Source organism: Poeciliopsis prolifica, unplaced genomic scaffold (assembly GCF_027474105.1).
Source record: "Poeciliopsis prolifica strain line A6 unplaced genomic scaffold, Auburn_PproV2 SCAFFOLD036, whole genome shotgun sequence".
In the NCBI taxonomy this organism is placed as follows: domain Eukaryota; kingdom Metazoa; phylum Chordata; class Actinopteri; order Cyprinodontiformes; family Poeciliidae; genus Poeciliopsis; species Poeciliopsis prolifica.
In genome coordinates this window covers 3,327,349-3,344,358 of record NW_026562411.1, presented here as the reverse complement: position 1 = coordinate 3,344,358, position 17,010 = coordinate 3,327,349, and the positions used below count along the sequence as shown (strand labels likewise).

Genomic DNA, 17,010 nt, shown 5'->3' with positions numbered 1-17,010 from the left:
AGGATAAATATGCCATCTTCTCTGGTTTCTCCTGATAGTTTTGCCGCTAGTGGGCGCTGTTGGCTTTCTAATGAACTTGACGCGGATGAACCGGCTGCACGCGCTCGGTTCGGATGAGGAGTTCGGTTCTTTGGGAATCCTGCAGGAATGCAGAGTTTGGAAAACGGAAATAACCCGGATGCGTTCTGCTTTCCTCACCTGTGCAGGTATTACATTTGACTTCCATCCATCTCTCTTTCTTTCTCAAAATCTCTCTTTTTAATATTTATAATAATAATAATAATAATAATAATAATAATAATAATAATAATAATAATAATAATTATTATTATTAATATTATTATTATTATTAATATTAATATTATTATTATTATTAATTGATTAAATCGATTGCTTGGTAACCCATTTCCATGGTGTCCAGTGTCCCTCAGTCCGGTGACATTACAGGGTTCGGCTGTAATTTCTCACCCCGCCGATCCAGTTGCCGCCTCTGATTGACGGATCCGCTTCTTTTTAACTTCCACCAATCGGCGGCGGCGGTGGGCGGGGCCTGGTCGGGAGCAGCTCCGCCAAATATTCCCAGTCTGCGTCTCTCTCAGTTACTTCCCAGCCCGGCTTAAGAGCAGCAGCCGATCAGGCGACATCCTCCCTGCGTGCGGGTTGCTGTGCGGTGCTGTGCGGGAGGACGGATCTGCGGGACTCTAATTCTCCGCCTGCGTGCTCGGCTTTCTGTCTTTTCTGTCCTTCTTTCCTCACTTTGGGAGTTTTATTTTCTTTCTTTTCGGACCTGTTTAGAATGAGAACCTCCATCCCAGCTCCTTTGGTTTCTCTCATCCACACATCCGCTCATTTTGTTCATTTCGACCATCCGACCTCATTGTTCCATTTTTGTGCTGCTGTCACCCACAGTTTGTCGCCCTCCACCTCCACCTCCAGCTCCAGCTGAACGCGGAATACCTCAGCCTGCTGCTGTTGGATGTTGGCTCTTTTTACGCAGAGGGATTTCTATTTTTCCTGAAGGATGATGGATCTCTAACGCGCTGCGCCCTGAATGAACCAACCGTGCGCTCTTCTTTTTTCTGTTTTTTTCCCCCCCTTTCTCTTTGGAGATGCTCTGATCGGAGCTTGTTGGGTCCGAATGCGCTGGATCGGGATATAATCTGAAGATCTTTTTTTGCTTTTCTGTTGTTTTGTTTTCTGCGTGGCCCCACACGGCCGTTCCCCCTCTGACACGGAGTGTGCGCCGCATCCATCCCGGAGGCGCGCGGGCTCACCATGGGGGACTCGATGTGGAGATATTATTTTGGAGTTTTCTTCCTCGCCTTCGAACTGGACTTGTGTCGGCCGCTCATTCTCGAGTCCATCTACTGGAACACGACCAACACCAAGTAAGTGCAGCGAAATGCGCACTCATCTTCGCGCAAAGAATAATTGTGAAAAAATTAACTGCAACATTTATTGCCGATTTTTTCCCCCTCTTTCTCCACCAAATTCGACATTTATTTTATATTTTTATTTCTTTATTTTTTGAAATAAAGCCGCTCCTCTAAAGCTTTTCTCTAGCACGGATCATTCTGGTTGAATAAATCCACAATTCCGACCGCCAGTGTGGGAATATTTACGCGCAGAGCGGAGACGGAGCTCGATGTGCGGAGAAACGACGCGCACTTTGCGCTGCGCACTGCGGGGTGAATACATGAAATGTCGCCGCCAGAAATATCAAAAATACACACAATTTATTAAACATAATTCCAACTTAAGGAATGTGAATGTATTGTGATGGAGCGTGAAGAGAACGGAGCCTGTTTCTGTTGGGCTCCAGCGGGCCTCTGTGTGTGTGTGTGTGTGTGTGTGTGTGTGTGTGTGTGGGGGTGTGTGTGTCGAAGTGTTTTCTCTGAACAATAAGGCGGATTTCAGAGTAATTTCTGTTGGAAATGTGGCCGCAGAGATAAAGCTTTATTCAGGCCGCTGCGCTGAATCGCGTCTCTGTAAGTAAAAGTTCAACTTGGACTGTTTTTCTGCGTAACTTCAGGAACAAATACGGTATTTTCTGCCCCCCGCCGTCAGAAATAAACGCTTTACGTCCTCCAGTGATGCCAGAAGAGATGTCTTTCTTGTCGTTTTTCTGTTTTTCTGCTGCTCTCTGCCGGCGGGGGCGGACTGGGTCCCGTCTTTGTGTCCGTTTAGTCACGGTCAAAACTCCAAACTGCGCCTCCCTGACGGCGAGATGGACTCAGTGGCGCAAAGCGACGCGCATTTCAAGCTCCAGACTGCGCCTTTACGAACCAGTTTTGGTTTCAATCCGCGAGTTAAGAGTTGGTGAAGGTCTGAGTGTCTTAGTGTGGCGACTGATCACGGATTGGCGCTAAACTGCGCTGAAAACTGCGCGTTTTCTCTCAGCAAACTGAGCTTTTTTTGTGTTAAAAGGTGAACTAGTGAGTTTAATTTCCGCTCATTTACAAAATCAGACACTTTTCAGAGAAATTAAATAAAACTACACAGCAAACCTGCCGAGTTGAAATCTTCTGGAGTTATTTTAACACCTGCAAATGTGAAAAATGTGCTAAAATAACTGATGTAGGTCAGTTATCTGGAAATTGACTCGACTGAACTTCAGCTTTGCATGTCAAACTGCCTGGTTGTTTGAAATCAGTTGAAAAAGATCAATAAAAGATACAGAAGCAGCAAAATAACCACGTTAACGCCATAACAGGCAGATTTTTATGAGTTTTAATTCTCTGGATGGCTGATCTAGGTTGTAGGGAGGAACATGAGAGGCTCAGATGATGAGAAAGAAAGAGGAAAATTAGCAAAAAATGACCAAATAGTGAAGGAAGAAGCCTTTATGACCCAACCTGCAGCTGCAGTTCAGCTCTAACGTACGGAAACCAACTGGAAACGTGATAATGTGTCCACCGCTGGAGCGTGTGGAGGCCTCAGAGTGGGAGTTTTCTGGACCAGGAGCGCAGAAGTCAAAGTTAAATCTGGATTTGTTGTAATCTATTTGACCTAAATACAAAGTTTCAACTTGTTTTCAGCATCCAAAGCACCAGAAACGAGTCACTTTGAATCAACCTGATTGGAACAGAATCAGATTTTTTCTTCTGTCATCATTAAATGCATCAAATATACCAACCTCCACCATTTTCAGCCTGGAAATGAAACTCTGTAAAAGATGCAGAAATCGGAATAAATATGAAATTATTTTATTTTGATGAGTCATACGATTAAAATTTAAAAACTCATCCCGAAACTCATTCACTTACAGAGTTGCTGCAGATAATGACAGATACAGACATGAAGGCGCTCCTCTAGCAGACTGTTTACTGCAAATTGGAAGAAGCCTCTGACTGAAGAGAGTATCTGCTACCATATTTTTAAAGTGTGGACCGATTGCAGTATACTGGCCGATCTGCCGATTCCGATTTTGGCCAAAACCAATATTTTTTGTCTTAAATGTTGCTAAAAATATCAGGAAAGTTGCTGCGTTGACAACATTTAAGATGATTATTGTTAACTACAAACTTGCAGACAGGAACAGTCAATCAAACCTCTGATAAAATCGGCTTCATGTTTAGTGCAAACATCTTAATACACTTTAAATAGGCAAAATTGACTTATGAGAAACTTTTTAGCAAAATATATAAATGTTTTTAAGTCAGTAATTCACTTGCAATGATAATATTTTAGTTATAAAATGAAGAATTGTCATGCTATAAGTACATAATTAACTATTTTATCAGTATTAATGAATTAAAAAGTGGTAAGATTTGAGGTTTTTGCAGTGAGCCGATCACCAATCCCTCAAAGTTAAGGAGATTTTGGCTGATTTATCTTTGCATCCTTTAGTTTTTTTCTACTTTTTTATGTTGATTGTTTTCAGGAAAAAACTGGAATTTGTGAAAATCAGCTGAACACAAATCGGTACAGGCCAAAAACAACAGCAGATCGGTGCATCGGATCGGTTAGCATCAGGTTTTTAGCGCTTTCTCTTCTGGTTTTTATGGTCTAAACTTTAAATCTCGGTTCCAGCTTAAAGTGTGTGTGTGTTTCTCCGTCGATTAAACCTTATTGTTGCTGGCCTTTCTTAAATGAGCCTCGTCAGAAAAACAAGAGAGTGACCCCTGCTCACATCGCCGCGCCTCCTCCAACCGCTAATCCATTTTGTAGCTGGGAGGGAGAAACAAAAGAGAGCCCCGCTTTACACGGGATATGGAAACGCAGCGCTGCCTCTCCTCCGCTGCAGTTCATTAAGAGATTACAGAGGAGCCCCAAAGGCCCTTTGTGACCGGGCAGCGGCGGGGGCACCTCAGGGGTCCTTTTCTAAACTAAGGATTTTCTTTTTTTAACTTGCATAAAAGTTGTCAGGTTCTTTTTTTTCTCTTTAAAACAGGAGAATTAATCCAAGACTTTTCGTTTTTAGAGACCAACTTTTGTCTAAAGGAGAAGAAGACGAAGAAAAAGTTAAACTGGGGAAGAGTTTTTGTTTTTTTGCGTCTCTCAGGGGAAGGAGGGTAATTATGTCTGGGTCTGGATTACAGGATGAAAGGTAGAGGGGAGTAAAGACCCCGTTTCTCTCTGCAGAGATCTGCATGGATTAACCCCTCGCTGCAGCCGCGTCGGTCTGAATCTGTAATGAACTGCTGCAAAAACACTGCAAAAATGCTGCAAAAACGCTGCAAAAATGCTGCAAAAACACCAAATCAAGCCAAGTGTCTTTGGTCTTGTTTCATCTCAGCTCACAAAACTAACTTATCAAACTTTTCAGCAAGACAAAGCAGCTTGTTTTAGGTCAAGAATTCCTTAACAGAGTTGAAAAAGGCAGATTTTTTCACTTTTCTCTCATGTTTTCAGTGTAAAATCTGCAACTAGTATTTTTGAATCAATTTTAGGGAAATATTGACTTTAATCAAACTCCTAAAAGTTACTTGTAAGTTTTGTCTTATTTCAAGTTTACACAAGAAACATGACCAAACATTATTCATTAATATTTATGGAAAAGTTCAACCGGCAGATTTTTTCACTGAGAACAAAATAAAAGTATCTGATCAGAAGTGTAAGAGATATATCTAAATATTTTATCAATATTAAGTAACTATTGAGGATTATTGAAAGAAAATGTATTTCAAGTGGATTAAGATATTTTCAGAAGAAACTAGAGCAAAAATAGTGGGTAAGATTTTGTGTTTTTGCAGTGTGGAGTGAAGGAAAGGAGCCGTACACTGTAAAAACACAACATCTGACCTAACACTTGTGTGTAGCTTCTAATGCAAATATCTTAGTATGTTTAAAATAAGACAAAACTAACTAATGAGTAATTTTTCTTTGACATTTAGGAGCTTGTTTACAGTCAGTGATTCTTTAATGATGTTGTAATAAGACTAGCAGATCATTTCAGCTGTAAAAATAATGTTTTTCTATGTTATAAACTGCAAGTGGAACTAATACTTTTAAATCAATATTAAGGAATTATTAACTGCTTTATCTAGCTGGAGGGTTGCTTGTAAGTTAGTTTTTGCCTTATTTCAAGAGCACTAAGATCTTAAAGTACATAAAAATGCTTGGTAATATTTTCTGTTTTTGCAGTGTATTCTTGTTTTTCCACCTTTAAATCAGTTCTTCATGAAAAATCCCTTAAATTCAGACCTGATGCGTTGGTGTCGGGTTGAGGAGAGTTTGATGAGGCGTTCAGAACAGGAGCTGGAAATGTGCGGCTGGACGTAAACATGGCGGAAAAGCAGGTGAGCAGGACGAACTGGAAGCCTGAGGAGCTTCATTAAAACGTCACTGAATGTTTTTCACAGCCTGATCCGTGTTAAAACGCTCCGGCGCTTTGATTCGGGAATATTTATGACGGGATTGGGAGAAAAAAAAGACGTTTTAGGAAGACTTTAAAGGGCCAAGCGTGCCTTGAAGCCTGTTGGTGGGTGGCGTGTGTGTGTGTGTGTGTGTGTGTGTGTGTGTGTGCGTGTGTGTGTGTGTGTGTGTCGAACACATTTACAATCATGAGAGGGAATGCTGTAATGTGTTTTCCAGCCCTCCCTCCTCTCTCTGAGTGTTTTCCGTGACCTTTTCTTTCTTCCTTCGCTTTTATTGCTCCAGTCTGCAGCCGTCCTCTCCGCCTCTCGTCTTCGTCCTTTTGGGACGTTTCAGTTTTTATTTATTTATTTGGCTTTTCGCCTCCTCTGTCAGCGTTTATTGAGCGTTCTCGTTACGCAGCGGTTTGCAGATCAGGCCACGGTGTGTGAGTGGAGACAAAAAAATTAAAATAAACAAAAGGAAAGAAAAACAAGAATAAATATGGAACAACACAGCCAGAGTTTTACTGCAAAAGCTCAAAACAAGAACATTTTCAGAGTGAAATCACATCGTTGTTTAGATTCCTTTAATGATCTGTGTCGTTAGTCTTTCACTACACTGCAAAAACACAAAATCTTACCAAGTATTTTTTGCCTAATTTCTTGTGCAAATCTCTTTGTTCACGTAAAATAAGTCAAAATTGAACCAAAAGTTGATGCAGGAGTTTGTTTTCAGTGAATAATTGTTGAATATAATTTGAAAAGTAAATAGTTCAACTGGCAGATTATTTAAAGACATTTTTTCTATGTTACAAGTGCAACAATCTGCAAGTGAATCTAGTAATTTTTTAAAAATTGTGTTAAACAATTATTGACTTAAAGCAAGATCCTATTTCACTCCTAAGTTAGTTTTGTTTTATTTTAAGTCTATTAATATATTTGCACTAAATTGGACCAAAAACTGAATATCGTTTACATTGTTTTTTTGTTTTTTTTTTTACAAATGCAGCTTTTTGTTTTGCTTTCCTGAGAAAGCAAAACAAAAAGACCATAAATAGACTGTTAATGACAACGTACATGTTACATTTGTTACAAAACTTACTTCAAGTGACTTCAATATTCTTCAATATATATTTAGAGGCAAAGTTCTAGTTTCATTGGCAGATTATGTCACTTATAACCTCTTTATTATTATTATCAATGTCCCAGTTGAACTGAACTGGGTTGCTAGGTAACAGCCAGTGAAACCAGCACTTTTTTATAATCAATATTCAACAATTAATTCCTTAAACCAGCTCCTGCATTTTGCTGAAAAGTTAGTTTGATCTTATTTCAAGTGAACTGATATATCTGCACTAAAAAAAGGACAAAAATTCTTGGTAGGATTTTATGTTTTTTCAGTGTAAGACACATTTTTCAAACGATTCAGCTTCTGGTTTTTTGTTTTTATATAAAATATGAACTAAAGGATCCATTAAAAGAAGAATCAGTACATTTATTCACTATAAAACTTTCTCAGACGCAAAAGAAGTTAAATATTAATTGTTATAAATAGTTCAAAAACTTGGTGACTTGATTTTTTTCCAATAATTTATTTTAAATTCAGTCATTTGCAAGCAGGTTTTTATAGTAACAATAGCTCAAACTGAAGTAAAAAACTCAATAAATTCACTGTGACCCGCTGAAAATATGAAGCAAAGTAAATTCCCTGTCAGTTCAGTAAAGAGCGCCACTTTTAAACGTCAAATTCTGTCCCATTTAGGATTTTAAGACCCACAAACGAACCCGGATTATGACAGGTCTTCCTCCCAGTCTGGTCTGGGAGAATCTGGGAACAAGCAGAAGTCCGGCGGACTGCGAGGGGAAAAATTCACCAGGCAGATCAGGAACAATGAGCTGCTTTAGATAAGATGGGGCTGTGGTCCATTAAAGGCTTTGTGTGCAGTGGAAATGTTGTGGGAGTCCGAGTGGAGATGGCAGGAGAGCGGGAACACGATCCCCCTCCGAAGCACCTGTTTGGATCAGCTGCAGCGTTTTTCTGGACAACCAGCTAAAATGGCGTCACGGCGTTTTCATTCACATCGGAGACGGAGCGGGTTTGTGTTCAGTCGGGTCAGGACCCAAATTACTCCACAAACTATTTAAATGTGACCCAACAGGCTGCTGCATCAAACGCATCATTTGGTTTTGGTAAATAAATAATGATAGTGGAATATTTTTATAAGTTTGGGTCTATTTTTGAAAAATATTTGAAACGATTAATCATATTAATCGTGATTAATCAATTGTTGAAATAATCCTCAACTAATTTAGTAATAGATTAATCGTTAACTGAGTAATGCAGATTAAAAAAGGCACTTTGCTGAAAGAATAAATTATTTAGAGCAGTAATTACGCCAAAGTTATACTTTTTCTGTAAGTATTTTCTACCCAGGACTCCTAAAGTTGAAGTTTTAGCTTCACCTTCTATTAAACACATTTTGTTGTCCAATTATTAATTTCTTAATCCAAACAATAAGCAGATAATCCCTACACTGTATTGATGTTAAATCAAGTAGAAAAATATGAACTTTTCATACTTTTATAGACTTTATAAATATTTTCTTAGCTGCTGATGCATCCTTTACTGTAATCAAGCTAAAGGGAATGTTATCATTGCATTTTATTAAAATGTTTATTTTCTTAATTATTTGTTTTACATTTTTATTGCACAATAAGGGCTTAAGCGGTTAAATAAGAAATATGCTAAATGAATAATTTTTTTTATCAGATTAATCGATTAATCGTCGGAATAATTAGAATAATTGAAAGCTGCAGTCGTAGTTTTACGTTATTTTTAAAGTAGATTGAAATTGAATAAAGTTTCACTTATGAACAGGTTAAACTTGAACACATGAATAAAATGATGAACCGAGTATTACAAAATGAAATGTTGTTTTGTATTTGATCATTTTTGTGATTTTTAAAATGATTTCTTGCACTCATCAGATTAAAAGTTGAAGTTTTTCAGATTTGCTGCCGTTTCAGGAGAAGATTTTAACTTCAGAGCCAGAAATCCTCTCAGAAATGATAGTTGGATTAATGATCAGTTTATCCAGTCCTTTGTGCCAAATCCTAGTTTTTGTTTTTCCGGCTCTCTGCGGACTCCGAGTTCCAACTTGTTCTGAATCTACAAAACGAGATTTTCAGATTGTTTTAACAGCCGCTTCCAGTTTTTCTTTTACACTTTCAGTCCTCAGATCTGTTTGTTTCAGACATCAATTACTTCATATTTATCCCACAGACATCCAAACACAGCCTGGAGGTTTTCCCACTCCGGGACGCTTCACATCCTATCACCACCTCCTCATTTCTGCATAGCGAGAGGATTTTATTCCTTATTCCCAAACGCACTCAATGTCAGCCAAGATAACCTCGCAGCATGAGCTTCTTCTTCTCACTGACTCTGAACATTATTAGTTATTTAGGTTTGGAAAAATTTGCAAATATTCAGAAAATGAAAGCATCCTGAAGTATCCAATTCTGTTGCTGTTATTTTATTTTCAGATAAAATAAACGTAAAACTTCCTCATACCTGAACTCTGCCTCCTCACAGGCAGGGGGCAACACTTGCCATTCAGTATCTGTTAAAATCTGTTGTAAAATCCCTTTTCTTGCTAGATTTGAGGCTGCTGACAGAGGCGGCCCTAAGAGGGGGGCAGAAGAGGCCATGACCTCCCATGGAAAATGCTGAGCACTTCACTGGATCGTGCAGAAAATCACTTTTAGTTTTTAGTTCATGCAAAAGCATACAGAGTCGTCTTCTTCAATCTAATCATAAACATAAAAATCCAATAAATAAATACATTAATAAATACATAATATAATAACTTCTACTGAAAAAAATGACGATAAAGTCACAAATTTACGAGAATATCAAAATATTATGAGAAGAAACTCGTACAACAGCAAAATAAGAGTCAAAAGTGAAAAAGGTCAGAGATTAAGCTCAGATGTTTCAGAGATTAAGCTCAGATGTTTTTTTAAAAAGTGGAAATTTCTGATTTGGAAAATTAATACATTTGCTAGAAATTTTTTTAGAAAATGTTAGACTCTAATTTTTTACTTTTGAAACTTTTGAAGGTTTTTTCCACAAAATTGTCGAATTTTGGAGCTCAGAGTTTTCTTTCTCTTCTCGAGACAATTTATAAGACTAATCTCAAAATTTCCGAGTTTTGTTTTTTGGCAAATTTTTGACCTTTAAATCTGAGAAATTATGTCTGAGATTAATCTCAGTCCCAGTTTTTTGGCAGTTTACAATACGCCGCTGCGGGAACCTCATGCTGTGACGCAAGTCGATGTTTCACTCAGACACATAAATGGACGTTGCACACATAAAGGCAGCAGCAGCAGCAGCAGCAGCAGCAGCAGCAGCAGCCTAGAGGCCAGTTTCTAGTGACCGTCCCTCCGTTCCTCTGTCCCTCCGTCTCCTTCAGACTCGTAGAGGACGATGGCAGATGGCGCTGCGAGGCGAAGACATAGAGTCACTCTCTCCCTTCGCCTCCGTTTCTCCTGAGCCTGCCGCTGGATGCAGCGAGCCGCCGCTGAGCGCATCCCTGCGGGTGGCACAGAAAGAGAGAGAAAGAGAGAGAAACGCCACGGCCTAGTTAGCTGCTGCTGTTTGCGACTCGCAGCTGCCTGAAGCAAACAAGGTGATGTTTGGAGAAGAAATGCAGCGGTTTCAGGAGCCCTGATGGTTGGTGCCATCATTTGGATTCTTCTGATAGAAACCTTGTGAGAAATCAGAGCTAAAAATCACCAAAAAGAGGCAGCTTTTATATGAATCCATTTGATACTAAAAGTTGTTTTTTCCCCATCAGCAAAGTCAAGATTTTACGCCTGAAATAATAGACTTTCTGTTTTATTCCCATGGCTTCCACTCAGTTTTACTTTTATGGAATATTCTGTCCCAAATATATGGGACAGAAGCTCCTGCTATTCGGAGGGAAAGACTCAGAATAAACACAACCAACCAACCTTGAACAGTTTAGTTCTCTATTGATTAAGTTTGGTTAATCAATATAGCTCATTCTCAGGTAATGAGATTTTAGTGTTTCATGATGTCTGGCCATGCGGCCTAACTCAGCGTTTACACTTGCATGTGAAAATGACTACAAACAGATGCACTATTATACAATCATATATGTTTGAAAAGCAAAAGTAGAGCCTCCTGCACAACCAACGAGATTGCAGCAAATCATTTCTAAGTAGTAAATCAGCAACAACAAAAAATAAACACTTCTCTTTTCCAGCAGCCATTGTACAGTGCACACAGTGGTAAAAGCAGCTGACCAAATGTGTTGGAGTTAGCTTGGGTTGCTAGCTAACAGTTCAGTGTGATTCAACAACCAAAACCAAAACCATAATCTTATTATCCAACAAAAAAGCTTTTTTAAAACCCCCAGCAACATGTTTTTACATCTGATTTTCTTATCTGGTTAAAAATGTATTTTTAACACAATTTTCTTCAAAAAATCCAATTGAAGAAAATTTATTCATCCTCCATTTGCAAAACATTTATGCTTTTTTTTTTTATTTTAACCCCCAAATTTTTAATTAAATGTTTATTTTCTTTAAGAATGTCGATCAGTGTTTCGATGCCTCTTGTAGGTTTTATGACGTTTTGAGATTTTACGACTGAATGTTCGTCTTACAGCCTCACACAGGTTTCTGTGATATCTGCAAAAACCTTTTTGATTTAAACCAATTTCATTGCTGCAACTTCATCTCCATAAAAGCGGTTTATACATCAAAAAGTTGGCATTTTTATCTACTCTCATTCAATTTGCTCTCCACTCCTAAAGGACTTAATGTTTTCTGTCAAATCGCTCCAGACTGCAGAGAGCCTCCACCAAAACCCTCATTAAGATTCAGCTCTGAATTTATATTTCAAAACTCCAATTTGGAGGGTTGATATCTGCTGCATCAAACATGGAGGCACATAAAAATGTCCCAGAAGTCTCCACTTCCTTCTGTTAAAAAACTTTTCACGTTCCTGTTTATAAAACGGGATTCTTTGTTTGAGCCTTTCTCTGACTCAGCAGCTTTTCATTCTTAATTTTAACCAATCAGAGGAAGGTTCTGGTTCCTAATGCCTCAAACAGAAGGAAGTTGATGTTTGTTGGATCTCTGGGCAGCAGATGCCTTTTCCCACTTTAGCTTGTTGAAAAATGTTCCAGTTTTTTCACCTAGTTTCTAAATCCTAACGTTAAAACCAGCTTGTTTTCCCCACCAGTGGCTCTGAATAGAGAATGCATCTGGTAGTTTTCAAATCGGTAATGTTGCTTTTAATTGGACATTTACGAAGAAGCCGAACTGGATGTGAACAGTGGCTGAATATCATAATTATGATATTATGAAAGTTGCAGTTTTTGTATTATCTTCTTTCATCTTTTGTTTTGTTTGCGCGTGCGGGTCACTGGGATATAAACCGTCTTATTACATTCGCATTTCATTCGTAGATTGAACGACCAGGCGGAAAAAAATAATTTTTATAAAAATAATTGGAATTGAGCATCAAGACGTGCAGTGTGAACGCAGGCTGTGGCTGAAAGACGCATCACGATATGAGCCTTTCATATTGGTCCATATCGATAATTATTGATTTGATTTCTGTTTTAAATATCTGAAATTCTGGCGAGCTTTTCTGTTTTAGCCCCAGTTTTCACCACATTGTGCTGTTATTTATTTTTAAGCCCTTGTGAAGCATTATTATTATTATTATTATTATTACTATTATTATTAGTTCTGGATTGGAGTTCAGTGAAATTGTCTAAATTTTTTCGGATGTATAATCTATTGATATTGATCACCTGTTTTTCAGTTACAATGGTCAGCCTTCATCTAAAATGGCCGACCTTGGCCACCGCAGTAACACCTTCCCTCCTTCTCTTCCAGATTTGTTCCGGGCCAAGGCGTGGTTTTGTACCCGCAGATCGGGGACAAGCTGGACATTGTGTGCCCGCGCGTGGACGGCGGGGTCATCGACGGCGTGGAGTATTACAAGGTGTACATGGTTCCCAGGGAGCAGCTGGAGAGCTGCACCATCACCAAGGCCGACACGCCGCTGCTGAACTGCGTGAAGCCCGACCAGGACGTGAAGTTCACGCTGAAGTTCCAGGAGTTCAGCCCCAACCTGTGGGGCCTCGAGTTCTTCAAGGGGAAGGATTACTACATCATCTGTGAGTGTTCAGGAACCGGGTTACTGAAGCCCTAATCTCAGTGGATTAGGGCCACTGAGAAAATAATAATTACTGTTTCTTCTGAAAATTTTCTTTAATTTCACTATTCTAATTTAAATCTCAGAATTTAGACTTTTCCCCCAAATTCTGATGTTTTTTTTAAACAAAATTCTGACTTTAATCTTAAGAATTTGATTTTTAATCTCAGAAATTTGACTTTTTTCCTCAAAATTCTCATATTCTGACTTTAACCTGAGAAAATGACTATTTTTCTCAGAATTCTCATTTTTTTTATCATATTCTGACTTTAATCTGAGAAAATGACTATTTTTCTCAGAGTTCTAATCATTTCAGAATTTTGACTTTAATCTCATAATCCCCGTGTTATTCTCAAAACTCTCATTTTACTGCTTCAAATTATAACTTTCATCTGAGAATTCTGTCTTTAACTTAAAAATTTGGACAATTTTTTCACAAAGTTTTACTTTAATCTCAGAATTCTGGTGCTAATGCCAAAATTCTGACTTTATTGCCTCAAATTCAAACTTTTTTTTCTCTCATATTCTGTCTTAATCTGAGAATTATTTGACCTCTGAAATCAGACTCATTTCATAATTCAGTTTTTCTTTGAATTCAGACTTTTTTTCTCATAATTTTGTCTTTAATCTTCTGCCATACGCCGTCAGAATTCTGATAAAATGTCAGAATTTTGGACATTTTTCCCAGCGTCCCCGACCCTCCTCCAGATAATCCCCCCTTGGAGTCGGTGTGTGTTTAGCTGGTGGCCAGCAGGTGTGTCCACTCCGCCTGGCTGATTTTCCTGCGATTTGCTAATGCCATCCTGAGAGGAAGCTCTGACCGGGTTTCTGCGCCGGCCCCCTGGTTTGAAACATGGGAGGCGGACTGAACCATCTGTGTGGCGCCGATGGGGGGCGGCTGCGTGTGCAGGGGGGTTGAGCTGCAGATCGGACCATCTGCGATCCTCTGCCACCGCCATCTGTGAGCTGTCACAGTGGGGAAGGCCGTATTTCTTAGAGGGAAGAAAGGAGAGCGAGGCGTTTGCTTCAGACTCTGCGGTTTGATCCGGGTTACCTGCACGGCGAGGCGCGTCTGAACGTCGGCGTGAGAGCAAACGGAGCGGATCGGGTTCTTCTTTAGGGTCACAGGAGGATGAGCAACGTCTTGATTTACAGTTTTTTTGCTGTTTGAAGTTTTAATTTTGGAAAATCTTGTACTCACTGGGCTTCCATAGTTCTGTGATGTCACCGCGCCAAGGGCGGCCATCTTGTTTGACAATAGTTTGAATTCAGGTCTACAAAACAGCAAAAGTTTAATTGTCTACTTAGGAGCTAGGCAAAGATTGTACTCCAGTAAAAGAGGCTCTACTTCAAGTAAAAAGTCCAAGAAATTATTCAGTATTCGATAACGACTGAAGTTCTGAGGAACGGATCAAAATATCATTTATTGTTTAAAAATTACATCAGCAGATGGACCAAAACACACATGAATGTGGAAATTTTGGAATTTTAAATATCAAAATGACAATAATTCATGTAAATAACATACATACAACATAATAAAACCAAGCAGAATAATTTCCCTTCAATTTAAAATTTCTGGCAAAACGGCATGTTGATTCATTTTTAGTTAAAACATGTTTGTTCTTCGTTCTGTAAAGTTACTAATCAGAGTATCGATTTTACTCAAGTAAAAGCAGCTACACTGAATAATAAAGTTACTCAAGTCAAAGAACAGAGTAAGAGAAATACTCACAGAAGTAATAACTGAAACAAATTTCTGTCATTTCCTTTAAAAAAAAAAAAAGAATAAGATTGGATGTGGTATAAAAGCACCTGTCCAAATCTTTAATTTTCTCTTGCTGCGTGTTGAAAAAAGAAAAATCCCCTCCATGCAGCTGCTGATTCGACAAGTTGGAACAAAAAGATCGGTGGGAAACATCAATTCGGATCTTAAGTAAGTCGGGCTGAAAATCCAATTTTTCTGCAGATTCTCCTCTGCTGATGCTCTCAGCTCCTTGATGCTTAAAATGGGACATGAAGAGCAGCTTCTGAGCTGAAACGCTCACAGACAGGTAATGAAAACAGGTGCAGACCACAGGAAACGTGCAGGCGACTGAGATCATTCTGGGTTTTCACATAAACCGCACACAACCTTTTAATGTTCCATGGTTTTCACTCCTTTTGTATTGATTTATTAAGGGATTATGATAAAAATAAATTAGTGATCTGCTGCCGTTTTCTATTTTACATAATTAGATTCACTGATGAGAGATTTTCTGGCCAAGTTTGTTAATCTCTCAGATTTGGGTGCTATTAATAGCAGCCTTAAGCTTTTTAAATTCATTTACTCTAAATATAGAAACTCATGAGCAGTCCTGCTGGGATTGATGATAAAAACATTTTATGAGGTCTGAATTTATTTTTATTTTTCAAAATATTCTTATTAGAGCTAAAGAAATTACAAAAAATACTAATTTTATTGAACATAAGCACCTATTGATACACTTATAAATATAATATTAACAAATATTTATTAAAAAATACACTAGTTTCAGGTTTTTTTTACAAAGGGAAAAAAATAAAGCATTTATATCTAAAAGAAATTTATATTTTAAGCTTTCCTTGAAATCTTCTATTAGCATTATTAGCATAGCAGCTAAATTAGCAGCCAATATGACTCCATGTAAAAAAAGAGCATTTTTCTAGAAACTTTCCAAGAGTTTTATGTTTCCTCTAAACATTTTACGGCTCTGAAAATAGTAAATTTTGAGTCTTTTTTTCTCTCTAATGACTTCCACACTGAAGATTGTTATTGCCACTGGCTTGTAGCCAAGTTGATCTCTCCTCAATCTCTTCTGATTGTTTATGGAGTCCTAAATCTGATAAAATATGATTTATTAAAACATAATAAGAAGAATAACCAGTAAACTGGTGATTAATTTGTTTCCTGTGCAACGTGATGTTTCAGTTGCGTGTTGCTCTTTGACTTATTTGCTTTGAAACACTTCATTAGCTGAAATATGTTGTCTGGCAGGTTGCAATGCAAGAGAAAGGACCATTTCTTTAAATATTTGAGGCCTGAACCAGCTCTGCCGGTCTCAGTTTTCTCTGCAAAACCTGAAAAGGTCAACAAGTTCTACTTTGCTGTTTTTTTAAGATTCGTGTGAACGTCTGAACCAAACTAGCAACTATTGTCAGCTAATTAGACTGAGCTTATTGTGTTAGTTCAAACTTCATGAGAACTAATTTTGAATCTAAATTTGTAATTGTTTTTAAAAAATAAAAGCTCATGACATTACAAACTAGTTAGCCTAGAGAGTAAGTCATATATTAGCTCTGTTTATTTATATCTGTTTAATGAAATTAATGCTCTTCTATTCACTTTCATGAAATGTATTTTAATTTGTCTGGATTTCCAGGAAAGCCGTCTTATCACTACTTCCAGCTTTGACTGTGAGAGAGCAAAGAAAACAGAAATTTCAGCCACTTTTAAAGCAGTAAATAAGGATAGTTACCCCTTAATAAAGTCTTTATTAAAGACTCTAGTTAAATACATCGTCAAATAAATTTCTGTACTGTCATTTCAAAAGGAATTACACTGGAAAAACAGTACAATGCTGAAGCTTTAATGGTTTAAATGTTTTAAGTTTAATGGAAATTGAACAGATCCAGCAGTCACCATGTTCTCAGCGTTGGGGGTAAATGTTGCCTTGTTCACAGAAAATTCAATTTCCAGCAGATAATTTTGTAAAACTTCAGAAACAGTAAAAAACAGAGTCATTAAGTTCAAATTTCTCCAAAACCTGAAAGAGAATCAAAATCCTTATTGTCATTGATGTAATTCCGCTGTTGGCCTGAGGGGGTGCTGTTTCAAAAGATGCAGAAACAGCATCTTTTGTCCCAATTTGTGTTGAAAAGCAGAGACGAAATCGCAGATTTTTCTATAATTAAGCTGTAATTTCTCAGCTAAAA

The 17,010-nt window shown here is 38.1% G+C and overlaps 1 protein-coding gene across 1 annotated transcript in view; it reads left to right on the top strand.

The window, feature by feature from the left end:
* The first annotated feature begins 616 nt into the window (after positions 1-616).
* Positions 617-17,010, top strand: part of efnb2a (ephrin-B2a) — a 31,787-nt gene continuing 15,393 nt past the window's right edge. Inside the window, exons 1-2 of the mRNA XM_055052807.1 lie at positions 617-1,388; positions 12,735-13,018. Of these exons, the coding sequence (XP_054908782.1) occupies positions 1,276-1,388; positions 12,735-13,018 (397 nt within the window). The 5' untranslated portion in view covers positions 617-1,275. The remainder of the gene's footprint in view (positions 1,389-12,734; positions 13,019-17,010) is intronic.